This window comes from Saimiri boliviensis, chromosome 4, assembly GCF_048565385.1.
Source record: "Saimiri boliviensis isolate mSaiBol1 chromosome 4, mSaiBol1.pri, whole genome shotgun sequence".
In the NCBI taxonomy this organism is placed as follows: Eukaryota; Metazoa; Chordata; class Mammalia; order Primates; family Cebidae; genus Saimiri; species Saimiri boliviensis.
In genome coordinates, this window is record NC_133452.1 from 31,534,153 (window position 1) to 31,555,395 (window position 21,243).

A 21,243-nucleotide genomic window follows, 5' to 3' on the forward strand; every position below is an offset into this window, starting at 1 on the left:
CTGTGCCAGAAAGACATTGATTAAAATAACAGGTTGAGTTAGGGAGACAGAAAGGGAGAGAGAAAGAATGAAGATGAAAGAATGTGTGTCATGCAAGGGCAAAAGGGAAAGGACGGACTTCAGTGGCAGCAAGCGCCTCCACAGCAGGTCCTTGAGGACCGTCATGCAAACCGCCCAGCCGGCAGGTCCCACGTGCCAGTGGCCCCAGCTCTGCGGCTCCAGAAGTTGGATGGATCCTGAGCTGGCAGGTGCCATTCCTCCAGGCCCTTTCATGGGCTCTGGGCCAGGCACGGCAGTGTGGATGGGTTTCATGAGCCAATTCCAGCTAAAGCCATCTGGGCCCAGATCGTTACGCTTCCCAAAAATTGGTCAAATGGAAGAATTCCTGGCTTTCTGCAAAGCTTCTCTGAGATTGTTGTAATGTTAGGCTTTCATTGTGATCATCTCTAAAACAACTTATTTATGTATTTTTGGGCACCAGAATGACTGCTCTATCACTGCAAGTGACCAATATCATTTTATCCCTTGAGTCTGTATTTGTGAGCTTCGAATAATACTTTTAAACATCGTAGGCTGGGTGTGGTGGCTCACGCCTGTAATACCAGCACTTTGGGAAGCCAAGATGGGTGGATCACCTGAGATGGGGAGCTTGAGACCAGTCTGAGCAACATGGAGAAACCCCATCTCTACTAAAATTATAAAATTAGTTGGGCGTGGTGGCGCATGCCTGTAATCCCAGCTACTCGGGAGGCTAAGGTGGAAGAATTCCTTGAACCCAGGCGGTGAAGGTTATGGTGTGCTGAGATTGCACCATTGCACTCCAGCTTGGGCAACAACTGTAAAACTTCATCTCAAAAAAAAAAAAAAAATTAAAAACAATTGTAGATGTTTAATGAGAAAGAATGCAGAAGGTGACTTCAGTAATGCAAAATGCTAAGGCAAGGCCAAACCACAGTGACTTTATTCAATGACTTGAATAAAGGTTTCAAGTCATTGCATCTGGTAAGATAATTAAGTGATGGTTCAGAACCCAGAAATACAGCAAGTCAACCTCAAAGGAATCTGAACCATCTCCCAACATAAGGAGCAAAGTGATTTTTAGCAAAACATCATTTGTCTCATAAATGTGATACTAATTTTATGTATGTATGTATGTATGTTTTTGAGATGGAGTCTCGCTCTGTCGCCCAGGCTGGAGTACAGTGGCGCCATCTTGGCTCACTACAACCTCCACCTCCCAGGTTCAAGCGATTCTCCTGCCTCAGCCTCTCAAGTAGCTGGGATGACAGGCACCTGCCACCATACCCAGCTAATTTTCGTGTTTTTTTTTTTTTTTTTTTTTTTTTTTTTTTTTTTTTTTTAGCAGAGGGGTTTCAGTCACCATGTTGGCCAGGCTCGTCTCAAACTTCTGATCTCAAATAATCTACCTACCTCAGCCACCCAAAGTGTTAGGATTACAGGTGTGAGCCACTGCACTTACCCTTTTGATCTGTGTTTTTGAGATAAGGTCTCACTCTGTCACTCAGGCTAGAGTGAAATAGCATGATTATGGCTCACTGCAGCCTGGACCTCCCTAGGCTTGGTGATTCTCCCACCTCAGCCTCCCAAGTAGATGGGACTACAGGCACATGCCACCATGCCTGGCTAATTTTTGTATTCTGAGTAGAGACAGGGTTTCACCATGTTGCCCAGGCTAGGTTGAACTCCTGCACTCAAGCCATCCACTTTCCTCAGCCTCCCAAAGTATAGGGATTACAGGCGTGAGCCACCGTGCCCAGCCTCTATTGTTTGTATTTCATCTGAATAGCATGGTCTTGGTTTTGTGGTTTTTTAAAAAAATAACTGTGAATGTAAAGATTTTTACGTAGTTCATGGTTGTATAATACTTAAGTAAAACTGTGAGACTCCTTTTTAACACGGGATCTGTGAGAACTATTTTGCTTTCAAATGGGTCTCTAAATTTTATTCAAGTCTGAGAAACACAGAACTAAGCTGTGTTTCTCAGCTAAAAATGTACAGCTGACTCAGTGACTTGCTACGGTGCATATCTGATAGTTGTTACACGATTTGGACCAAGCTTGCATTTTTCCTTTGGTTTGCTGCCTGCCTTGTATCTTCTGTTGCTGTCAGGATGGTCACTCCCTTTCCTTAGATCCAGATAATCATCAGCTTCATCAACTCACTGATTTCAACACGTTAAAAATCAGCCATTTCCCAAGTTCACAAAGCTCAGACTTTTCTGATAAGAGCCTCCTCTTCCTGAGCTTCCCCTCGTTAATTTTCTCCACCTGTTTAATTTTCCCCTTTAGAAAACTGGCCAATCTGCCTTCCCCCACTATAACCTGAAGGGTCTTCAAGTGTGCACTAGTGTGAAGAGCCAAAGCCATGAATAGATGATGACAGAGGTGTGAACAGTTCGGCCAGGTGGGCCTGCAAGGACTCCTGGCAGCACCTGCTGCACTTTGCTTGCCACCAGGGGTCAGTATGTCTCTTGTTCTCCAGGGGGATCTTACCTAGGTCACCCACATAGAAGAGACCCAAGCCTGTGGCTCAGCAGGATCTTGTGATCAGTGATGTGTACATACCGGGCATCACACACAGAACAGGCACCAGTGTTGGCTGGCATGTGTGGGCCTGTGCAGATGTGTGCATACTGCACCTAAGGCACTAGGTGGGTTCTGGCTCTCCAGTTGTTACCTTGTGCAATGGCATCACTGGGTTCTTGGGCCTCCCTCTCTTCTTTTTCTTCTTGGACACAGGAGGCAGCTGCCATCTGGGCAAGGGCTGAGGCACAGTTAGCAGCAACCCCTTTAGAGAAGACAGACAATGACTTCTTGACTGAGTATATCCTGTAACCATTCACCTGGCAGAACCCCTTCTAAAAGGTTTCCCCACCAGCGCCAGATCATTCTCAGTGAGTTCTTCAGGACCACAGCCAGGGAACACGACTCCCACTGGTACCTAGTGCGCAGCTCAGCCGTGCGGCTTTCCGCAGCCCGTCGAGGCTCATGCAGATGGCGTCCCGCTCCTTCTGGTTCTGCTCTTTGATGCCTTCAGCTCCCAGAATGAAGGCCAGCCCTTTGGAGCTCCCTGCCATTCGACCAGTTAGTGGGGTTGATAAAGTATCTATCAAGTTCTTCCAGCAGCCCACCAGAATATAGCGAGCAAATGCCACGCCTGCAACATGGAGGGGTGTGAGTCACTTTCTACAGACAAAAACGAGCTGGCAATGAATGACATGGCGCTCTCTTGCCATCAAATGAGCAGTAATGAGCACACAATTCTACAACAGGAAATATAACTTAATGGATTATATGGGATCACGTTTCGCTTTGTTCTTATAAATAATAAATGTTGTATTACCAGCTGGATGATGCTAAGTAACTTCCATCAATTACTTTTTCTAACCAAGACAAAATCTTGATTCAAGTCACCACATAATAATTTAATTGCTGGTAACACCTGCAGTGTATGGATGTTCATAAACTCAAGACCCAAGTCATTACCTGCCACTGTGGAGTCATCAATTCTCCTGCTCTGGGTGAAAGGAGACTCTGTAGCAGCTGAGGACATCAGCTGGCCACCAATGGCACTGCTCTCTAAGCCATCAATATCTGTCAAGGAAAAAGAGTGAAGTTTCCCCCTAAATAAAATGTTCCAGTCAAAAGCCAGCAAACGGCCACCACGATACTCATTTTTAATAAATATCCCTTGTATCTTTTATGCTTGAAGCATGTAGCACCCTTTTATGAGACTATGATAAATTGTTTTATTCTCTCAGTCTAGCTTTATTTCCTGTTGGTGTATTTATTCTTTTGTTACATTTTTGCCTATTTTTATTTAAAAATAGATGTAAATTATAAATTATTATTTCTGTTAGAAAATCTATTAATTTAGAATATTTTGATATTAAACATTCTTTTTATTCAAAACCATGGATTATTCCCAAATTCAATATGTACAGGTTACCCAGAAGTGAACTTTTCTTTCAGAGCCTCTGTATATGAATTAAGAAGAGAATAAGCCTCTTTAGTCAGATAATCACATACTCAGATTGCAAAGTACAATAAATAATACCTTATAATTTTCAAAGTGTTTTCACATAACCTTTTTTCACTTGATCATCAAAGCAATTCAAATTAGGTAAGCAGGTCAGTATTATTTTTATTTCACACAGGAAGAAACAAATAAGAGTCCTGCACCACAAAATGATGCTTCGGTCACCTATGGACTGCATATAAGACAGTGGTCCCATAAGATTATAACAGCATATTTTTATTGCACCTTTTCTATGTTTAGATACACAAATACTTGCCACTGTGTTATGACACTGCTTACAGTATTCAATACACGTGGTGCAGGTTTGTAGCCTAGGTGTATAAGTGACTCTATCATGGTCACAAAATGACAAAATTGCCTAACATGCATGTCTCATAACATGTTCCGGTCCTTGCTAAAGAATGCATGACCGTATTTAAAGTAGGTAAATGGCTCAAGGCCATGAGGCTGATGATGGAAAGAATTAGTATTCATGTCTTCTGACTTCCACCCAGGCCTCTCTACATGATTCCAGCTCCATACTGGATCCTCAATTAACCTGTTGAAGTTTTTGTTGAAACAAATTCTCTTCTACAGAATTAGCTCAACGAACCACTCTTTAACATGGCAAGGAAAGGACTGGAGTGGGGCTAACAAGGCTGAGCTTTCATCTTGGCTCTGAATTAAGTAGCCTTGTAGCCCTGGGCCAGGCTCTCCAGGGCCTCAAGGTCCTCGGTATAAAGGAAGTAACCCCTGGAAAAGTGACTATGGAGTAACATATGTACTTGGATGCAATTAATGTAGCTGAATGCAACATAGGGAGGGATGGGAAAGGAGGGTAGTTGTGTGTGTGTGTGTGTGTGTGTGTGTGTGTGTGTGACAGAGTCTTGCTCTGTTGCTCAGGCTGGAGTGCAGCAGTGCAATCTCAGCTCACTCCAACTTACCCCTCCTGGGTTCAATTGATTCTCGTGCCTCAGCCTCCTGAATAGCTGGGATTATAGGCATATGCCACCACACCTAGCTAATTTTTGTATTTTTATTAGAGACAGGGTTTCACCATGATGGCCAAGCTGTCCCGCCTCTGCCTTCCAAAGTGCTGGAATTACAGGCGTGAGCCACTGCCTGTATTTATTAGTATTTATAAAGTCTTGAGTTTAGGACTTTACTATCACCCTAAGAGAATGAGAATTCTGCATGGTATATGAAAATTATATCACTGCATCTTTGTTTCTTACAGAAATTACAAAAAACCTGGACACTTCTCAGCAACTATCAGAACCAAAAACAGGGAAGAAATCTATATGGCTGCTAAGGTGAAAACAGACTTTCTCTGAAATTAATTTGACATCTGGTCAAATGGTCTAATGACATTTGCCAGAAATTTTCATTTATCAAAGTATAATGAATGTTTTCTTTTTTTCCTTTTTTCTGAGATGGGGTCTCGCTCTGTTGCCCAGGCTGGAGTACAGTGGCACGATCGTGATTCACTGCAATTTCTGCCTCCCAGGTTCAAGAGATTCTCCTGACTCAGCCTCCTGAGTAGCTGGGATTACAGGCATGCGCCACTACGCCTGGCTAATTTTTGTATTTTTAGTAGAGATGGGGTTTCACCATATTGGTCAGGCTGGTCTCAAACCACCTGCTTCAGCCTCCCAAAGTGCTGGGATTACAGGCGTGAGCCACCGTGCCCGACCAATGAATGTTTTCTATGTGCGAGGCAAAGGTCTGATGAATTCAAGTAATGTAAAGTTTATTTCTGTGCTAAAATTCCACAGTTCTATACAATATTCTGACATGACATCAGGAATGGCCACAGTTAGTACACGATTGATCATGAGATTGCTGGCAATGCTTCTCCTCATACGTAATGAAAAGATCAGACAGAAGTCTCCAAACTCTAGGTTAACTGCTGTTCTGATTCATTGCCACTTCATACCTGGAATTCAGAATCACAAAGAATCACAGACCCTTATTTTGTTAAATTCTTAGGAAAAGCCCTTTTCTATCATTAAAGTTAAATAACTTTCATATGGACATAGCAATTGAGCTTATTGTTCCATTAATAACAATGACGGCTAATTAACAGTGATGACTGATGAATATGGGAACTGTGAATTGTCTGTTACTTACTCCTTTTACATCTACTGAATGACTCCTTTTATTAAGATCTGGGCAAGAGAGTCACACAGATTACTTTCGGCACAGAGAAACTATGGTATTTGCAAATTAAAGCTGGAATGTTTAGGATCCTCATCCAAATTCTCAGACTTACAAGCTCTGGGCAGTAACTTCCATCCCTACTGAAAGCAGTTTGGGAAAACAGAGGGAAACCAAGCATTGCTTATAGGTAAACTAAATAAATGGCTCTCACACATTTGAATGATTATGTTTTTCTTTCTTCCTCTTCTTTTTTTTTTTTTTTTTTTAAGACAGGGTCTCACTCTGTCACTCAGGCTGGAGTGCAGGTGATGTGATCTCAGCTCAGTACAACCTCTGCCTCCCAGGTTCAAGGGATTCTCCCGCCTCAGCCTTCCAAGTAACTGGGACTACAGATGTCTGCCTTGCTCGGCTAATTTTTGTTATTTTTTTTGTAGAGATGGAGTTTCACCTTGTTGATCAGGCTGGTCTCAAACTCCTGACCTCAAGTGATCCACCCGCCTTGGCCTCCCAAAGTTCTGGGATTATAGGCGTGAGCCACTGTGCCTGGCCTGAATGTTTATTTTTTAAATGGATGTAAATGCTACCATGATTAACAAAATACAAATTGATCACCTCTCCAGTGATCCTGATCCCCAAGGTTTGAGACCCAATCTTACTTCTCCCAATTCCATCCTAGTTCTTGAAGCAAGACTCCAAATGACCAGGACTCTGCCACCTGTGGACAGACCTCACTGCATGTCCTGACCTTCTACCTGATTCCTAAATAGTGCCTCACCCCCAATTCCACATGGCTGGGTTCCACCTGCCAGTAGTTTACTCTGATACCTTGTAAGAACCCCCAGTGCCAACCATGGGCAATGTAACATGGTAACATGCCCTTTGGACAACAGATTCTGCATCCCAGCTGGACTGTCCTGCCAAGCCCAGTGCTGTTCCTGTTGGGCACAGAGCCATGCCAAGCTGGGTGAAGATACATACAGACACTCCAGAGAGGGAGGGCCATGCTCTGCACCTCCTTCCGCTGGAGCCAGGAGAGAATAACTGAGATCAGAAGCCAGTCTGGGGAGGGTAGGTGTGCAGCTCACGCCTGTAATCTCAGCACTTTGGGAGCTCAAGGCGGGCAGATCCCTTGAGGTCAGGAGTCGAGACCAGCCTGGCCAACATGGTAAAACCCTGTCTCTACTCAAAATACAAAAATTAGCTGGGCATGGTGGTGGGCACCTGTAATCCCAGCTACTCAGGAAGCTGAGGCAGGAGAATCACTCAAACCCAGGAGGTGGAGTTTGCATGAGCCGAGATGGTGCCACCGCACTCCAGCCTGGGCCACAGAGCCAGACTCAAAAAAACAACCAAACAACAACAACAACAACAAAGCAAAAAAACAAAACCAAAAAAAACAACCAAACAAAAAACCAAAACCCAGACAAGCCTGGAGCTCTAACTTATTTAGGCAAGTGATGACCAGACTAAACTTTCGCTCTCTCCCCAATCTTCGGCACTATGGCCAAGCCACAAGAAGCCATGAAAAGCTGGTTTTGCCAAAACATGTTGCTCCACGACAATAAGGCATACTGCTCTCTACACTCTCATGTGACATTTCTAATTGTTCAATAGGATTTCAAAAGTTCCTGCGATCCATCTGCACCCTGAAACACTACACAACCACACAAAAACCCCAAAATCATGTCCTGTGTAGCAACATGGACTCAGCTGAAGGCCATTATCCCACATGAGTCAATACAGGAACAGCAAACCAAATGCCAGCTGGGCTTGCTGGCTCACGTCTATAATCCCCACACTTTGGGAGGACAAGGTGGGCTGATTGCCTCAGCTCAGGAATTCGAGACCAGCCTGGGCAATACGGTGAAACCCCATCTCTACTAAAATACAAAAAATTAGCCAGGCATGGCAGCAGGCACCTGTAATCCCGGTTACTCTGGAGGCTGAGCCAGAACTGCTTAAACCCTGGAGGCAGAGGTTGCAGTGAGCCACGATTGTACCACTGAACTCCAGCCTGGGCGACAGAGTGAGATGCCATCTAAAAAAAAAAAAAAAAAAAAAAAAAAAAGAAAAGAAAACCAAATGCCATATGTTCTCACTTACAGGTGGGGGAGCTAAACACTGGGTACTCACGGACATCAAGATGGTAACAACAGACACTGGGACTGCAAGGAAGGAGACGGAGGGAGGGAGGGGACAGTGTTGAAAACTGTTGGCTACTATATCAGTATCGGTGATGGGATCAATTCACCCCGAGCCTTAGCATCATGTAATATACCCAGGTAGCAAATCTGCACATATACCCCTTTAATAAAGTAATAGCTGAAACTATACATAGAGAGAACCATCACATGAGGCTACACAAAAGCACCAACTTGCTCACAAGCCATTGCAACCTTATACAAAATAATACTCCCGTGAGGACATCTTCGCAGCACCCGCTTGCCTGTCCAGTTTAAACTGGTGCCGCCCTTGTTACTGATTCTTTACTCAAGGATCATTATGTGAAAATGAAATCCTCACTTTCCTTTTAAACACCTTTGTCGCCCTTTACCTCCCTGAATACACACGTAGTTTCCTCTGGCGGGTGTATTTCCACTGCAGTGCTTATTCCTGAATAATATTTTCCTTAAAAAAAAAATAAAAGCTCTGGACATTGAAGACCAAGCTGCTGAGCAGGTAAGTATTTGGCAATATTCTTAATTCTGGTACAGCTGGGAAGGGAAGGGATGGCCTCTGATATGGATAGAAAACAGAAGGAAACCAACTTTTGTTCTGAGACAGGGTCTTGCTCCTGGCACCCAAGCTGGAGTGCAATGGTACAACCTCCACCTCCCAGGTTCAAGTGATTCTCCAGCCTCAGCCTCCTGAGTAGCTGGGATTACAGGTGCCTGCCACCAGGCCCAGCTGATTTTTGTATTTTTAGTAAAGATGGAGTTTTGTCATGTTGGCCAGGCTGGTCTTGAACGCCTGACCTCAGGTGATCAGCCCACCTCCACCTCCCAAAGTGCTGGGATTACAGGACTGAACCACTGCACTCAGCCAGGAAGCCAACTTTAAAATCAGCCATTTTACATTTACTGGTAAATCTCAAGAACATGGAATGATACGGATTTCGATTAGCATGAGAGAGCTACCAGGAATAATCCTGGGCCTACACATCCTATCCACGTGGCCTATACTTTCACACCAACAAAGGTACTAAGTTAGTCCTCATCTAATGGGGCACAGTGAGCCCTACAGACTCCCACATGGAAAAGGGACAGAAAACTCCTGTGAAGTGAACTCATGACACTTCCCTGGAACTGTCACTAATTGCCAGGGAAGCTAGGAGGTGTTTCAAAGTCTGCTCCAAACACCATTGCTTTTCTGAAAGAGGCTTTAAAATGTAAGCCATTCCACCCTACCACGTGCCCCAAGGCTTTGCGAGGAACCACTGACCGGTCAGCATTGTGATGAGGGGAAGGCTGTTATCTTCCGGGCTGCCCCAGTAGCCAGCCTCTCCAAGCATGTTCCTGTCGAGCACCTGATGGTAGAGCTCCTCAATCCAGGCCGGGGAGAAGACCATCAGCACACCGCTGGACTGCACCTGCTTCATGAACTCCTTCTACAGAGAGATCACATGAGAAGGTGACCACATAACACCCCGCTCACGAACAGGCTCCTACGTGCCTCTGCTGCCTCTTCACGTCACAGAGCCCCGAACTAAACCAAGGCTTGTGTATTGGCTAAGGGGCTGGCAAGTGGGGAGAGGCAGAGATGGAGAATTCCCAAATGTGCTGAGGTTCCCTTCACTGATGACATTCCCTTCACTGATGACGCCTTTTGACAGATACCTTGCAGAGGGATTAGAGAGACCGCATTTTACATTCTTACTCTTGGATGTGTGGAAGGGTTTGCAGCTGCCAACTGCACAGACGTCTTTAACAGAGTAACAGAACTTCCTTTTCTAAAAGTCCCAGCAGCAGAGATGGAACGCATTTCTGCAGGAAGTGCACGTTTCAAGAGATATTTCACTTATGCTCATGAAGTAATCACTTACCTTTGGGAATTTACAATTTCTCAAGCAAACAAATGATTGTGGATTTCCTTCACGTAGATCCATGGATTTAGGCTCAGGAACTGTTAATAGGGTACACCATGGAGTGGCTTGCTCCATCACAGGCACAAGGGACAGAAAACTAACCACAGGACAATCAACATTCTCACTGCACTCCTTATAGAAGGTGCTTGTGAACAATAGCCAGTGAGCTTAGTTCTGGGTCAACAGGTCTGGGAACATACTGGAATATGGTAAAGGGTTTTTATAAGTGCACACCTTCAGCCAGCCATGGTGGCTCATGCCTGTAATCCCAGCACTTTGGGAGGGCAAAGTGGGAGAACTGCTTGAGCCGAGGAGTTCAAGGCCAGCCTGGACAACATAGTAAGACCCTGTCTTTATAAAAAAAAAAAAAAAATTAGCCAGGCATGGTGGTGCACCCCTGTAGTCCCAGCTACTTGGGAGCTGAGGTGGGAGGACCACTTGAGCCCAGGAGTTTGAGGTTGCAGTGAGCCATGCCGTGATCATCCCACTACACTCCAGCCTAGACAACAAAGCAAGACTGTTTCAACAACAACAACAACAAAAGCACAACTCATTTTTAGCAAATTCCCTGCATACCTTCTGATCTGCCTTAACATGTCAATGATGTGGTTTTGAACATGCTTTATACACACGTGTTTAATAATGTTACTGGATGAAACTACTAGGTTGTTCCTAGACAACCATTTCCAGGACCTCATGTCCACATGCTCTTCACTGGAGCCCAGTGAGTAGCTCTACACTCCCGGTGCTGGGCAACTGTATATCTATGCCCTTATATATGTGTCATCTCCTTCCACCTCCTGAAGTCCCACTGGCATTACCCTCAGCCTAGAGCAGTGTGGAACAAAACACACTCTGCTATCCCACTCAGGCACTGTCACTAGGCGGTACACCACAAGACCACAGCCTGCCTTCGGCCAGTCCAACGAGGGGTGGCACACTCACCATCACGCCTGGCGACAGGGTCGGCCGCTTCCTGTAGTAGTCGCCATGGGAGAGCTTCAGGTTGAGGAGCAGGGCGTAGTGTGCAGCTGCGTAGAGGCTGTCCGCGTTCATCAGCATCTGGAAGCTGAGGCTGCTGTTTGCGTCAAAGCCAGGAGAGTGCATCATGCCTAAGGGAGAGAACCAAGAGACTTTTGGGGATGTGAACAGTGTGCTTGGCAAGACTGGCTTCCAGAGAGCTGCAAACCCAGCATAATAGATACTGCATCATACAGGACATTGCTTTTTTATTTGTTTGAGACGGAGTCTTGCACTGTTGCCCGGGCTGGAGTGCAATGGCCCAATTTTGGCTCACTGCAACCTCCAATTCCCGGGTTCAAGCAACAATTACCTGGGATTATGGTTGTGTGCCACCATGCCTGGCTAATTTTTGCATTTTTAGCAGAGACGGGGTTTCACCATGTTGGCCAGGCTGGTCTTGAAGTACTGACCTCGTGATCCACCTGCCTTGGCCTCCTCAAGTGCTGGGATTACAGGCATGACCTGCCATGCTCAGCCATCCCTATGAATTTTAATGGATATGTAAGTAAGAAGATGTGGACCAGAGAAAGCTTTCAAAGTTGAAAATAATTCAAGATCTTTGCCATATTTGAGGACAGTGTAAACACTTCTTGGTGGGAGTAAGCATATATGTTATTCCCATAAAACCACCTTAGACACTCAAAGGTTATAAGACAAGGCAGAGGAAATTCAAAACGGTTGAAATTCTGAAGCTGCCTCAAGAGGTTTCCCACCAAGAGCACTTTGTGATCATGGACTAGGGTGCATTTTAAAAGGAAGGTCAGACTGTGAGTGAGATCTGAAAACCACATCTTTGGTTAGGACATGAGCAGTGTACCCCAGCCCTCATGGTCCATGGGAACTGCCGGCACTCTCAAGGTCCTGGTGGGGCTGATACCAGTTATCTGGAAGAGACATAGGGCCCAAGACCAGTCTCCTTCCATGGTAAAACAGAAAGCAGCATTCAGGGTTGGGTGTTTAACTATCTTGGATCATAGATGAAAGGTACAATTGAGTCTATCAACAAGAAAGTAAAAATGAATCTGTGAAAGGCTTGCAGTTTAGACATCAGCAGTAATTCCTTTAAAAATGTTGGAACCAACACTATTTACCTTGGGATGTTTTGGAAAACCAAGCACCTGCTCAGATGCTGAAAGTGAAAAAGGCAGCTAATGTGAGTGTTGACATGGAGACCAAAATCACCTGCAGAGAAGTAACGAAGCCCTGGCAGGCACTGCTGTTGGCGATGCCCAAGAGGAAAGCATTTGTTGGACTTGTTACGAGTCTCACCTGTTGGTACCACCCTAAGTCTGCATGCAGATTAATTTCTTAAATTCCAAAGAGCTGACAAATTTGTGACCAAAACAAAGGTTTATTTTGTCAACTCAAAGAAAACAGCCATTTTCTTGCAATAGTTCACTGGTGATATGGATAACGGAAACATGATAAGAATAATTTATTAAATGCTTTCTATTACCTAGAACCAATCTCTTCTCATACATCATTTTCTGATCTGTAAGAAAGATACCCCAGAGACAGTAATTTGCCCAGAGTTACATGACTCAAAGTCAGCAAAGGTCTTTTGGGCCTACACTTCAGGTTTTTGCATTAGCCATGCTATACTTGCTTCTAATGTCTAGAAAAGATCTCGCCATATCCTGTACCTCTCTAATAGATGCTCTATTTTCCATTCATCCTTCTGATTGGCCTCATTGATGTGTTATCCAATTTAGAGTAACAAACTCTAAGAACTACGACCTTTAACATATTCTGACTCTTTGTATTGCCCAGTGTTCATTAACTAAAGTTCATTCTCTCCCTTTATAATGAAGATGTGCTTTACTGTGGAAACAGGAGCATGGATCACCGACTTGACTGCTTACCAGGGAAAGATTAGCTACAAGATTAGCATGAGTGACCTCTAAAAGTCCCTTCCATGTCTAAGAAAATTTGGTACATCTTTTTTGGATGAACATTAATTTAGAACATTGAATAATACTGAAGAGTATAAAAAATAAGAACAATAGTCCCTACTTCTCCCCAAGGCCCAATGACACCTCTAACAGCAAGGCTCACTTCCTCGTGTGTTTGAAAATATCACCAAGTGAGATCACACTACATATGCTGGACTATAACTTGATGTTTTCTAAAAATATGTGTTAGATGTGTCTTGATATTGACACGGGTGTGCTTCATTCTTTTTGTTTTTTTGTTTTTTTTTGTTTTTTTTTGTTTTTAAAGACATTGCCAAAACATTTTCCAGAAGAGCTGTACCCTTTAACACTTTCACCAGCAATGTATGAGCCGTTCAGTTTCTCCACATCCTCACTCTTATTTGGTGTTGTTACTGTTTTTTGTTTTAGCCATTCCAATAGGTAGGTAAGATACCTCATTGTGATTTCACGCTGCATTTCCTTAATCTAATTATTTTCAACCGGGCTGCTATAATAAATTACCAAAAACCTGGTGACTTAAAATAACAGAAATGTATTCTCACATAGCTCTGGAAGCTGGAAATCTGAAACCAGTATCATCAGGGCCACACCCTTGCAAACTGTTGTAGGGGGGAACTCTTCCCTTCCCTTGTCTCTTGTCTTCTTACGGCTGCTGGTAATCTCTAGTGTTTCATTCTTTTTTAATGACTGTGCATATGCCACTGCATAGTTATGGGGCTTATTTATCTGATTTTAATGCTCTATTGGCGGACATTTATGTTGTTTCAAGTATGACAAAAACTGACATGACTAAATGAAAATATACTTTTATTTATTCTGCTTTTAGTACACTTGCAGAAGTGTACTAAAAGCAGAATAAGTATATTAAATTTAATAGATATAGCCAAACTATGTTCCAGATAGATTTACACCAATTTTTCCACCTAGCAACTATGCACAAAATACTCTCACACCCACTCTCAGCAACACTGGTCATTATCAACTTCCTAAACCTTCGTGATAAGATTACACAACTTTGCTTAGTCACAGATTTATTTAAGTCTATGGCTCTAATTTTTACATAACATTACTGCTTTATCTTCTGATGGAAGTTGCAAGAAATTAGAGATTTGGGAAAAGGCACAAAGAAGAAAATAATCTATAAGAACATCATGCTGAGATAAGTAATATTAACATTTTAATATGAATTTTAAATCCTTCTTTTCAAAATTACATTATGATAATTTTTCCTATCATCAAACATTATTGGAAAAGATAATTTTAAGTGGCTATTTAGGCTGGGTGTAGTGGCTCACACCTGTAATCCCAGCACTTTGGGAGGCTGAGGTGGGTGGATCACCTGAGGTCAGAAGTTCAAGACCAGCCTGGCCAACACGGTGAAACCCCGTAAACACCATCTCTACTAAAAATACAAAAATTAGCCAGGTGTGGTGGTGCACGCCTGTTATCCCAGCTACTCAGGAGGCTGAGGCAGGAGAGTCGCCTGAACCCAGGAGGTGGAGGTTGCGGTGAGCCTTGCCATCTCTCCATTGCACTCCAGCCTGGGTGACAGAGACTCCATCTCATTAATAAATAAATGGCTATCTAATATAATAAATGGATATACCAGAACTCATTTAACCTTTCCCTTATTTTTGGCAGTTATTTCTAATAGTTTTTGCTGTTAAGTAAAATGTGTATGTTTCTATATATAAATCTCTGCCTGAGTTTCTAATCCTTTAGTGTAGGTTCCCAGGAGCCAATGAGATGCCAGTTATCCATTGGTATCTTTCAGTCTCTCAGGACTTTGAAAACTCGTACATTTGCTGGGTTACAGTTTTTCAGCCAGCATGGGTTTTTTTTGTTTTGTTTTTGTTTTTGTTTTTTTAACCAGAGCTAATCAACTCCAGAGGTTTTTGTGTTCTTCAACAGCAATTCCTAAATAATTACAAATCCTCTAAGAGAAGCATGTGAAGAAGAGCTTAAAGATCCACCAGAGGGAGAAACTGAGTACACTGTAGTTAGCAGGAATGGGTATCACACAGGCATCCTAAGTCATATTTGCAAAGAATACTTAAAGACAGGAGAAACATGGCAACAAAATATTAAGTAGAAAGTAAGTTACAAAATTAGACATGATGTATTTATTCTCCCCATCCTGGTACCGTGCAGTGTAATGAGTGTGCTTTCTGGAGCCAGATTCATTGCCTGGTATCACCTCTTCCTAGCTATGTACATACTTGGATGACTTACTACTTACTACTTAACCTCTGTCTCAGTTTTCTCATCTATAAAATGAGGATAATAATACTATGTACTTTATGGGGTTATGTGTATTAAATGAATTAATATCTGTAAAACTCTTAAGACAATGCAGGGCATATAGGAAGTGCCATGTTAGATTAGCTAGTATTTTTATTATAGATACATGTAAATAAGCACATTCATATGATGAAAAATGACTGCAAGAAAAGATGCCAGGATATTCCAGAGTCAGCTTTTAGGTGGTATGATGATTTTGTGTTGTCTTTTTTTTGGTAGAGACATGGTCTTACCATGTTGCCCACTATGTCCTCCCACTCTGGCCTCCCAAAGTGCTGGGATTACAGGAATGAGATTTTGTATGGTTTTTATAGTATTGTATTCTCTAAGTTTTATATTCCACAATGCCAGGTGTTGGCCGAGGATTCTGTTAGACTACTTATTCTCCATCCCTGCTTCCAGAATACTTCGCTTCTTTCATTTATTAAAGCGAGCAAAGACTCTTATCCTTTGAGGCTCCTGTCATCTGGCCAGATCTTCCACCCATCCTTGAAACTTTCCTCCATGATATGCCAGACACAGTCACATTCACTCGCCAGCCTGGCATGGAGTCTGTGGCCTCCTCTTCACCCCATTGCCTCCTGCCCCTCCTGCCATTACCCTGTACCACTTCAGCCTCTAGATGGCCAACTCCTCCAATGCCAGGTCCTTTTAGAGTCTTGACAACCAAGCCATCCATCATTCCCTCCATTCTGCCTCTGGGGCTCCTATAGTAACACTCGGAGTCAATTCACCCCACTCCAGTGTTCTTCCCACAACATCACTGATTTAGATGGCCCACTCTGACTGGAATCTTTCTGTTGGCTTGCTCAGTCACCGACAATATAGCAGATTTTGGATGAATCCTCACCTTTCCCCTACTGTACTATTGCATTTCATTTGCAGAATAAAGTAAGTATCACTGTTTAACATACTTACATTACAGGTAGGTTATGTGATGCAGGGAGAGGGTCAGTAACCTACCCATGGTCACAGCTCTTCTTCCTCCCTCTCTCTCTCTTTCTCCCCTGCCATCTCTTTCCCTCCCCTCTCCTCTCTTCCTCTCCCTCCCTCCCTTCCTTCCTTTCTCCCCTTTTTTCTTTCTTTGACAGAGTCTTGCTCTGCTGCCCAGGCTGAAGGGCAGTGGTGCAAACACAGCTAGCTGCAGCCTCAACCTCTCAGGCCCAAGTGATCCTCCCACTGCAGCCTCCTAGGTGGATGGGACAACACATGCACCACCATGCCTGGCTAATTTTTGTATGTTTTGTAGAGATAGGTTCTCACTATGTTGCCTAGGCTGGTCTCCAACTCCTGAGCTCAAACAATCCACCCGCCTCAGCCTCCTAAAGTGCTGAAACTGCAGGTGTGAGTGGGCCACTGTGCCTGGCAAAGACCCCATATTTACAAAAGAAAAAGAATTAGCTGGGTGTGGTGGTGTGTGCCTATAGTCTCAGCTACTTGGGAGGCTGAGCCACTGCACTTCAGCCTGAACAATAGTCAGACCCTGTGACAAAAAAAAAAAAAAAAAAAAAAAAAAAAAAGACCAAAGAATAGCTTCATGAATTTACAATCAATAAATATTGATTGAGAATAAACTGTACATCTTTTGGGACCTTAGCATATAGCACAATTCAGCTTCTCTATAAATGCTGCTTGAAGGAAGATTTGGGTAGGGGTATCTGTGTGTGTGTGTGTGTGTGTGTGTGTGTGTGTGTGAGAGAGAGAGAGAGAGAGAGAGAAAGGGAGGGCGTGAAAGGGAGATCTCAGACAAAAAGAGAGACAGACACAACCATACAAAAAACACAGCCCTAGAATGTTCAATCAGAGAATGTGAAATTTAAAGACAATGGTATAAAAGATACTAGGGAGAAATATAATTTTTTTAAGAAGATTTTCCTAGTCTTCCAATGAAACATGAATTTTGTTTCACACACAAATAAAAAATCCAAAATTCAGTTTTTACATTTAACTCCAAAAGAAAAAATATTGAGGAAAGAAATTATGTTAGGTAGCCTTAAAAATCAGTGTACAAATAGGAATTAGAAAATAAAAGGAGAGCTGAGAAATCATGTCTTTTTACACCCGTTTCTAGGTCATGTGAACACTTCTGGAGTAAAAATTCTATGTCTCCTTTGGTGCTTGCTACAACTTTAGACCATTCTCGTATGAATAAATGTTCCTCCTTAGATATACTCAGATTCAAGTGTTTTTTTCTTGTCCTCTTGAAAAAGGACAATTTGGTCAGTTTCTTAAAGATACTCATTAAGCTACACGTCAGTCAGCTTCTAACCAAGTTCTAGTAACTGGGCTACAATTTTTTCATGTGTGTGTATGAAGTTTTCCTTGTTAGGAAATAAAAAGGAAGCGAGACAAGGTCTCAGCTCTCAAAGAGGAGTGTAGAGAGGGGAGGGAGGAAGGGACAGTGGATGCATTGACAAATGACTGTGATAAATGCAGCAAGCACAACGACAAACACATGTTCCAGGTTCAGTGGTGGAAGAGCAAGTGGTGATCATGGTTTTTTAAGCAGTTCTGGGTCAGTTCTCAAGGTCAGCCCTTTGGATCTGAGCATAGGCCTAGGGAGATCCATTCGCCTCAGTATTCTGGGGTCAAGAGACCCTTGTATTTGAGGGCAGTCACAGATGACCTCCCTGGTATCACATGAACATTTATTACTGCCATAAATTTTACATATCCATTAATTTTTCTTTCTGTATTATCTTTCAAGAAAACTATCTTAAAAATAATTATTCACTATGTGAAATGCTACTACTTCTCTGTGTTCCTTATCTGCTTCCTCCACCGAAAGCCTAGGCGATTCTCTTCTGTCCCTCAATAATACCAACATGATTCTCTGGTGTGAGTTGGCCGCTATTCCCCCCAGCACCACTGTTTAATTATGGTCTGAGTCAAAATTCAACAGACAGAAGGATCTGAGACAGGAGAATGCCATGTTACCAAGCTATACTGAACTATCACACATTGTTCGAATATTCAGTAGAATTCAAATATATTGGGAGGACTCGGTGTGCAATTGATCCAAGACGACATTCAAAACAGTTTACATTATACACCATGGAATACTATGCGGCCATAAAAAACGATGAGTTCATGTCCTTTGTAGGGACATGGATGAACCTGGAAAACATCATTCTCAGCAAACTGACACAAGAACAGAAAATCAAACACTGCATGTTCTCACTCATAGGTGGGTGTTGAACAATGAGAACACTTGGGCACAGGGAGGGGAGCATCACACACTGGGGTCTGTCATGGGGAAACAGAGGAAGGACAATCCCAGCACTTTGGAAGGACAGTCGGGGGTGGGGAGGTGGGGAGAGATAGCATGGAGAGAAATGCCAGATACAGGTGACAGGGAGGAAAGCAGCAAATCACACTGCCATGTGTGTACCTATGCAACAATCTTGCATGTTCTTTATATGTACCCCCAAAACCTAAAATGCAATTAAAAAAATAGTTTACATTTTGATATGCCAACACTACACTGCTCTATGAATTTCAGACACCAAGACATAGAAGCATACTGAGAATTCAGTGTTTTAAGAATTACAGATTGTCATCTTGTTTCAATCAGTAGCACCCTCCCAGAATGCAGCTACTTCTCATTCTTTACTTTTCATCCTGTACATTTATCAGTCTCATAGTATATTTCAGCCATTGACTGCTGTAGAAGTCAGATAAACCACCACCAACAGGTCTTAGATTTCTTTGCCCTCTTTAAACTGGGGAAACCCAAAGATTCATTAATATGCTTTGAGCACTTCAAACTATAAGCGTGACAGTAATTGCCCATTAAGGCAAACTGCTCTGAATAATCTTGTTGACTACACAGCACAGAATTGTTGACAAACCTGAGCAGAAAGTGGAGGCAAAGTTCTGCAGAGCGGTGTCCACCTCCTCTACACTGGAGAGAGCCAGAAGCCGAGGAAGGAGGCCTTCCAGGGACTGTATGAACAGCCTGGTGCTGTGCTGATCCGCCTCCTGGTTCTTTAGCAGTTTTAGAGACAGGGCAGCAGTTCTCAGGGACCGGTGGCCCAGGCAGTCCCGGGGGGTCTGCTCTTCATCAGCGAGTGAACAGTTATCCGACCCTATGTCCGACACGTCAGACCTGCCCGAGTCCTTTTCTGCTGCCATTGAGTACTGATCACAGGAATCAAACTCTGTCCTAGAAAGGTCTTGGTCATCAACGCTAAAATTGCTCTCACTATACCTAGATCCGTAGGACCTTGTCCTGCAGTCTACTGACAGGAAGTTAGTTATGTCAGGGTAAGGGACCGTGTGGCTTCTCTGTACCACATCTGGCTGGTCTACTGCCTCTGGTTCCAATACTTTGCTCAGTGTCTCCTTGCCCTCTGGGATGGCTGGCGACTTGAGACTGTTCTTGTGGTTTCCCGAGTGGTCCTCGGGTGTGGTCTGACCCAACTCTCCCTCAAGCGTGGTCTGGCCTGTGTCTGTGGTGACACTGATGCTGATGTCAAGGCTCCTCTCGTTCCCTGACTCCCATGGCGTGTGTTCTGAGGACAGCACTCGCCGCTGCCAGCGGAAGTCGGCCTCATTGATCTCCATGGAATCTCGGCTCCACTCAGCCCCATCCTTCAGCTCCTCAAGGCGCAGAAGCAGCAGGTGTACCTGATCTTCGCTCAAGCCCTTCCCCTGGCTGAGCTCGTCCAGGGCACCTAGCAAGGTGCAGACACAGGACACGGCCGCATAGCAAGCTTCGATGCCACCTTTGATGCATGCTTCGGTCATGCCATCCATGATGCTAAGCGGTGTTCAAAAGAGAAAGTGGCACAAATGCGTAAAATGTAGAAAATGTCTCTGAAAGGAACAAGAGCTGTTAGCCTGGCAAATAGCAGAGTATTCAAAACAGACAGTCTGATTTGCATAAAACGAAATGGTCGGGGTGATAAAGAAAACAAACATGCTCAGGTGGCCAGAGGAAAATCAGATAAAGTGGCCTGGATTGGCCAGGCACAGTGGCTCACGCCTGTAATCCCAGCACTTTGGGAGGTTGAGGTGGGTGAATCACTTGAGGTCAGGAGCCTGGCCAACATGGTGAAATCACGTCTCTACTAAAAACACAAAAAATTAGCCAGCTGTGGTGGTATATGTCTGTTACCCCAGGTACTCAGGAATCTGAGGCAGGAGAATCGTTTGAACCCAGAAGGTGGCGGCTGCAGTGAGCTGAGATCGTGCCACTGCACTCCAGCCTGGGCAACAGTGCAAGACTCCATCCCAAAATAAAAAAAAAAAAAAGAAAATAAGTGGTCTGCATTGAATCATACTCCCTTTTGGCTTGCTGGTTTATTTGGGTACAAACAGAAGCTCCTGATGAGCATTTATAATCTTCCTGAACAATCTCACTTCTGTATTATGCTGTGATTCAAATAGAAAATAGTTATAACACTTATATGATAATGTAGGCCTTCCTCTATAAACATATTCCTGAGCAGATGCATGTGAATACAACTATTACAAGTCCTATAATATTCAGTCTTCTAGGGGGAAGCTACATATGAAGAAATCCTATAGCTACAGTATTTAAGTCAAAAGTTCTTCTCTAAAATAATCCCAATGATATAATTATTATACATTTCAATTGATACATTTCACTTTGATTTTAAGTCAATATGAAAATATGACAAGTTGCATGATTATAATAAATTAAGTCTTCTCATGTAGCTTGTGGGTGAATTATTAAAT

General features: G+C 43.4%; 1 protein-coding gene across 2 annotated transcripts in view; it reads right to left on the bottom strand.

The window, feature by feature from the left end:
• The window catches only part of ARFGEF3 (ARFGEF family member 3), a 174,178-nt gene that overhangs the window by 53,262 nt on the left and 99,673 nt on the right, over positions 1-21,243 (bottom strand). For both annotated transcript variants that reach the window (XM_003926873.4, XM_010337561.3), the window contains 6 exons: positions 19,392-20,302; positions 11,228-11,394; positions 9,640-9,805; positions 3,507-3,614; positions 2,962-3,177; positions 2,698-2,808 (listed from right to left, as the gene is read on the bottom strand). In XM_003926873.4, the coding sequence (XP_003926922.4) occupies positions 2,698-2,808; positions 2,962-3,177; positions 3,507-3,614; positions 9,640-9,805; positions 11,228-11,394; positions 19,392-20,302 (1,679 nt within the window). The remainder of the gene's footprint in view (positions 1-2,697; positions 2,809-2,961; positions 3,178-3,506; positions 3,615-9,639; positions 9,806-11,227; positions 11,395-19,391; positions 20,303-21,243) is intronic.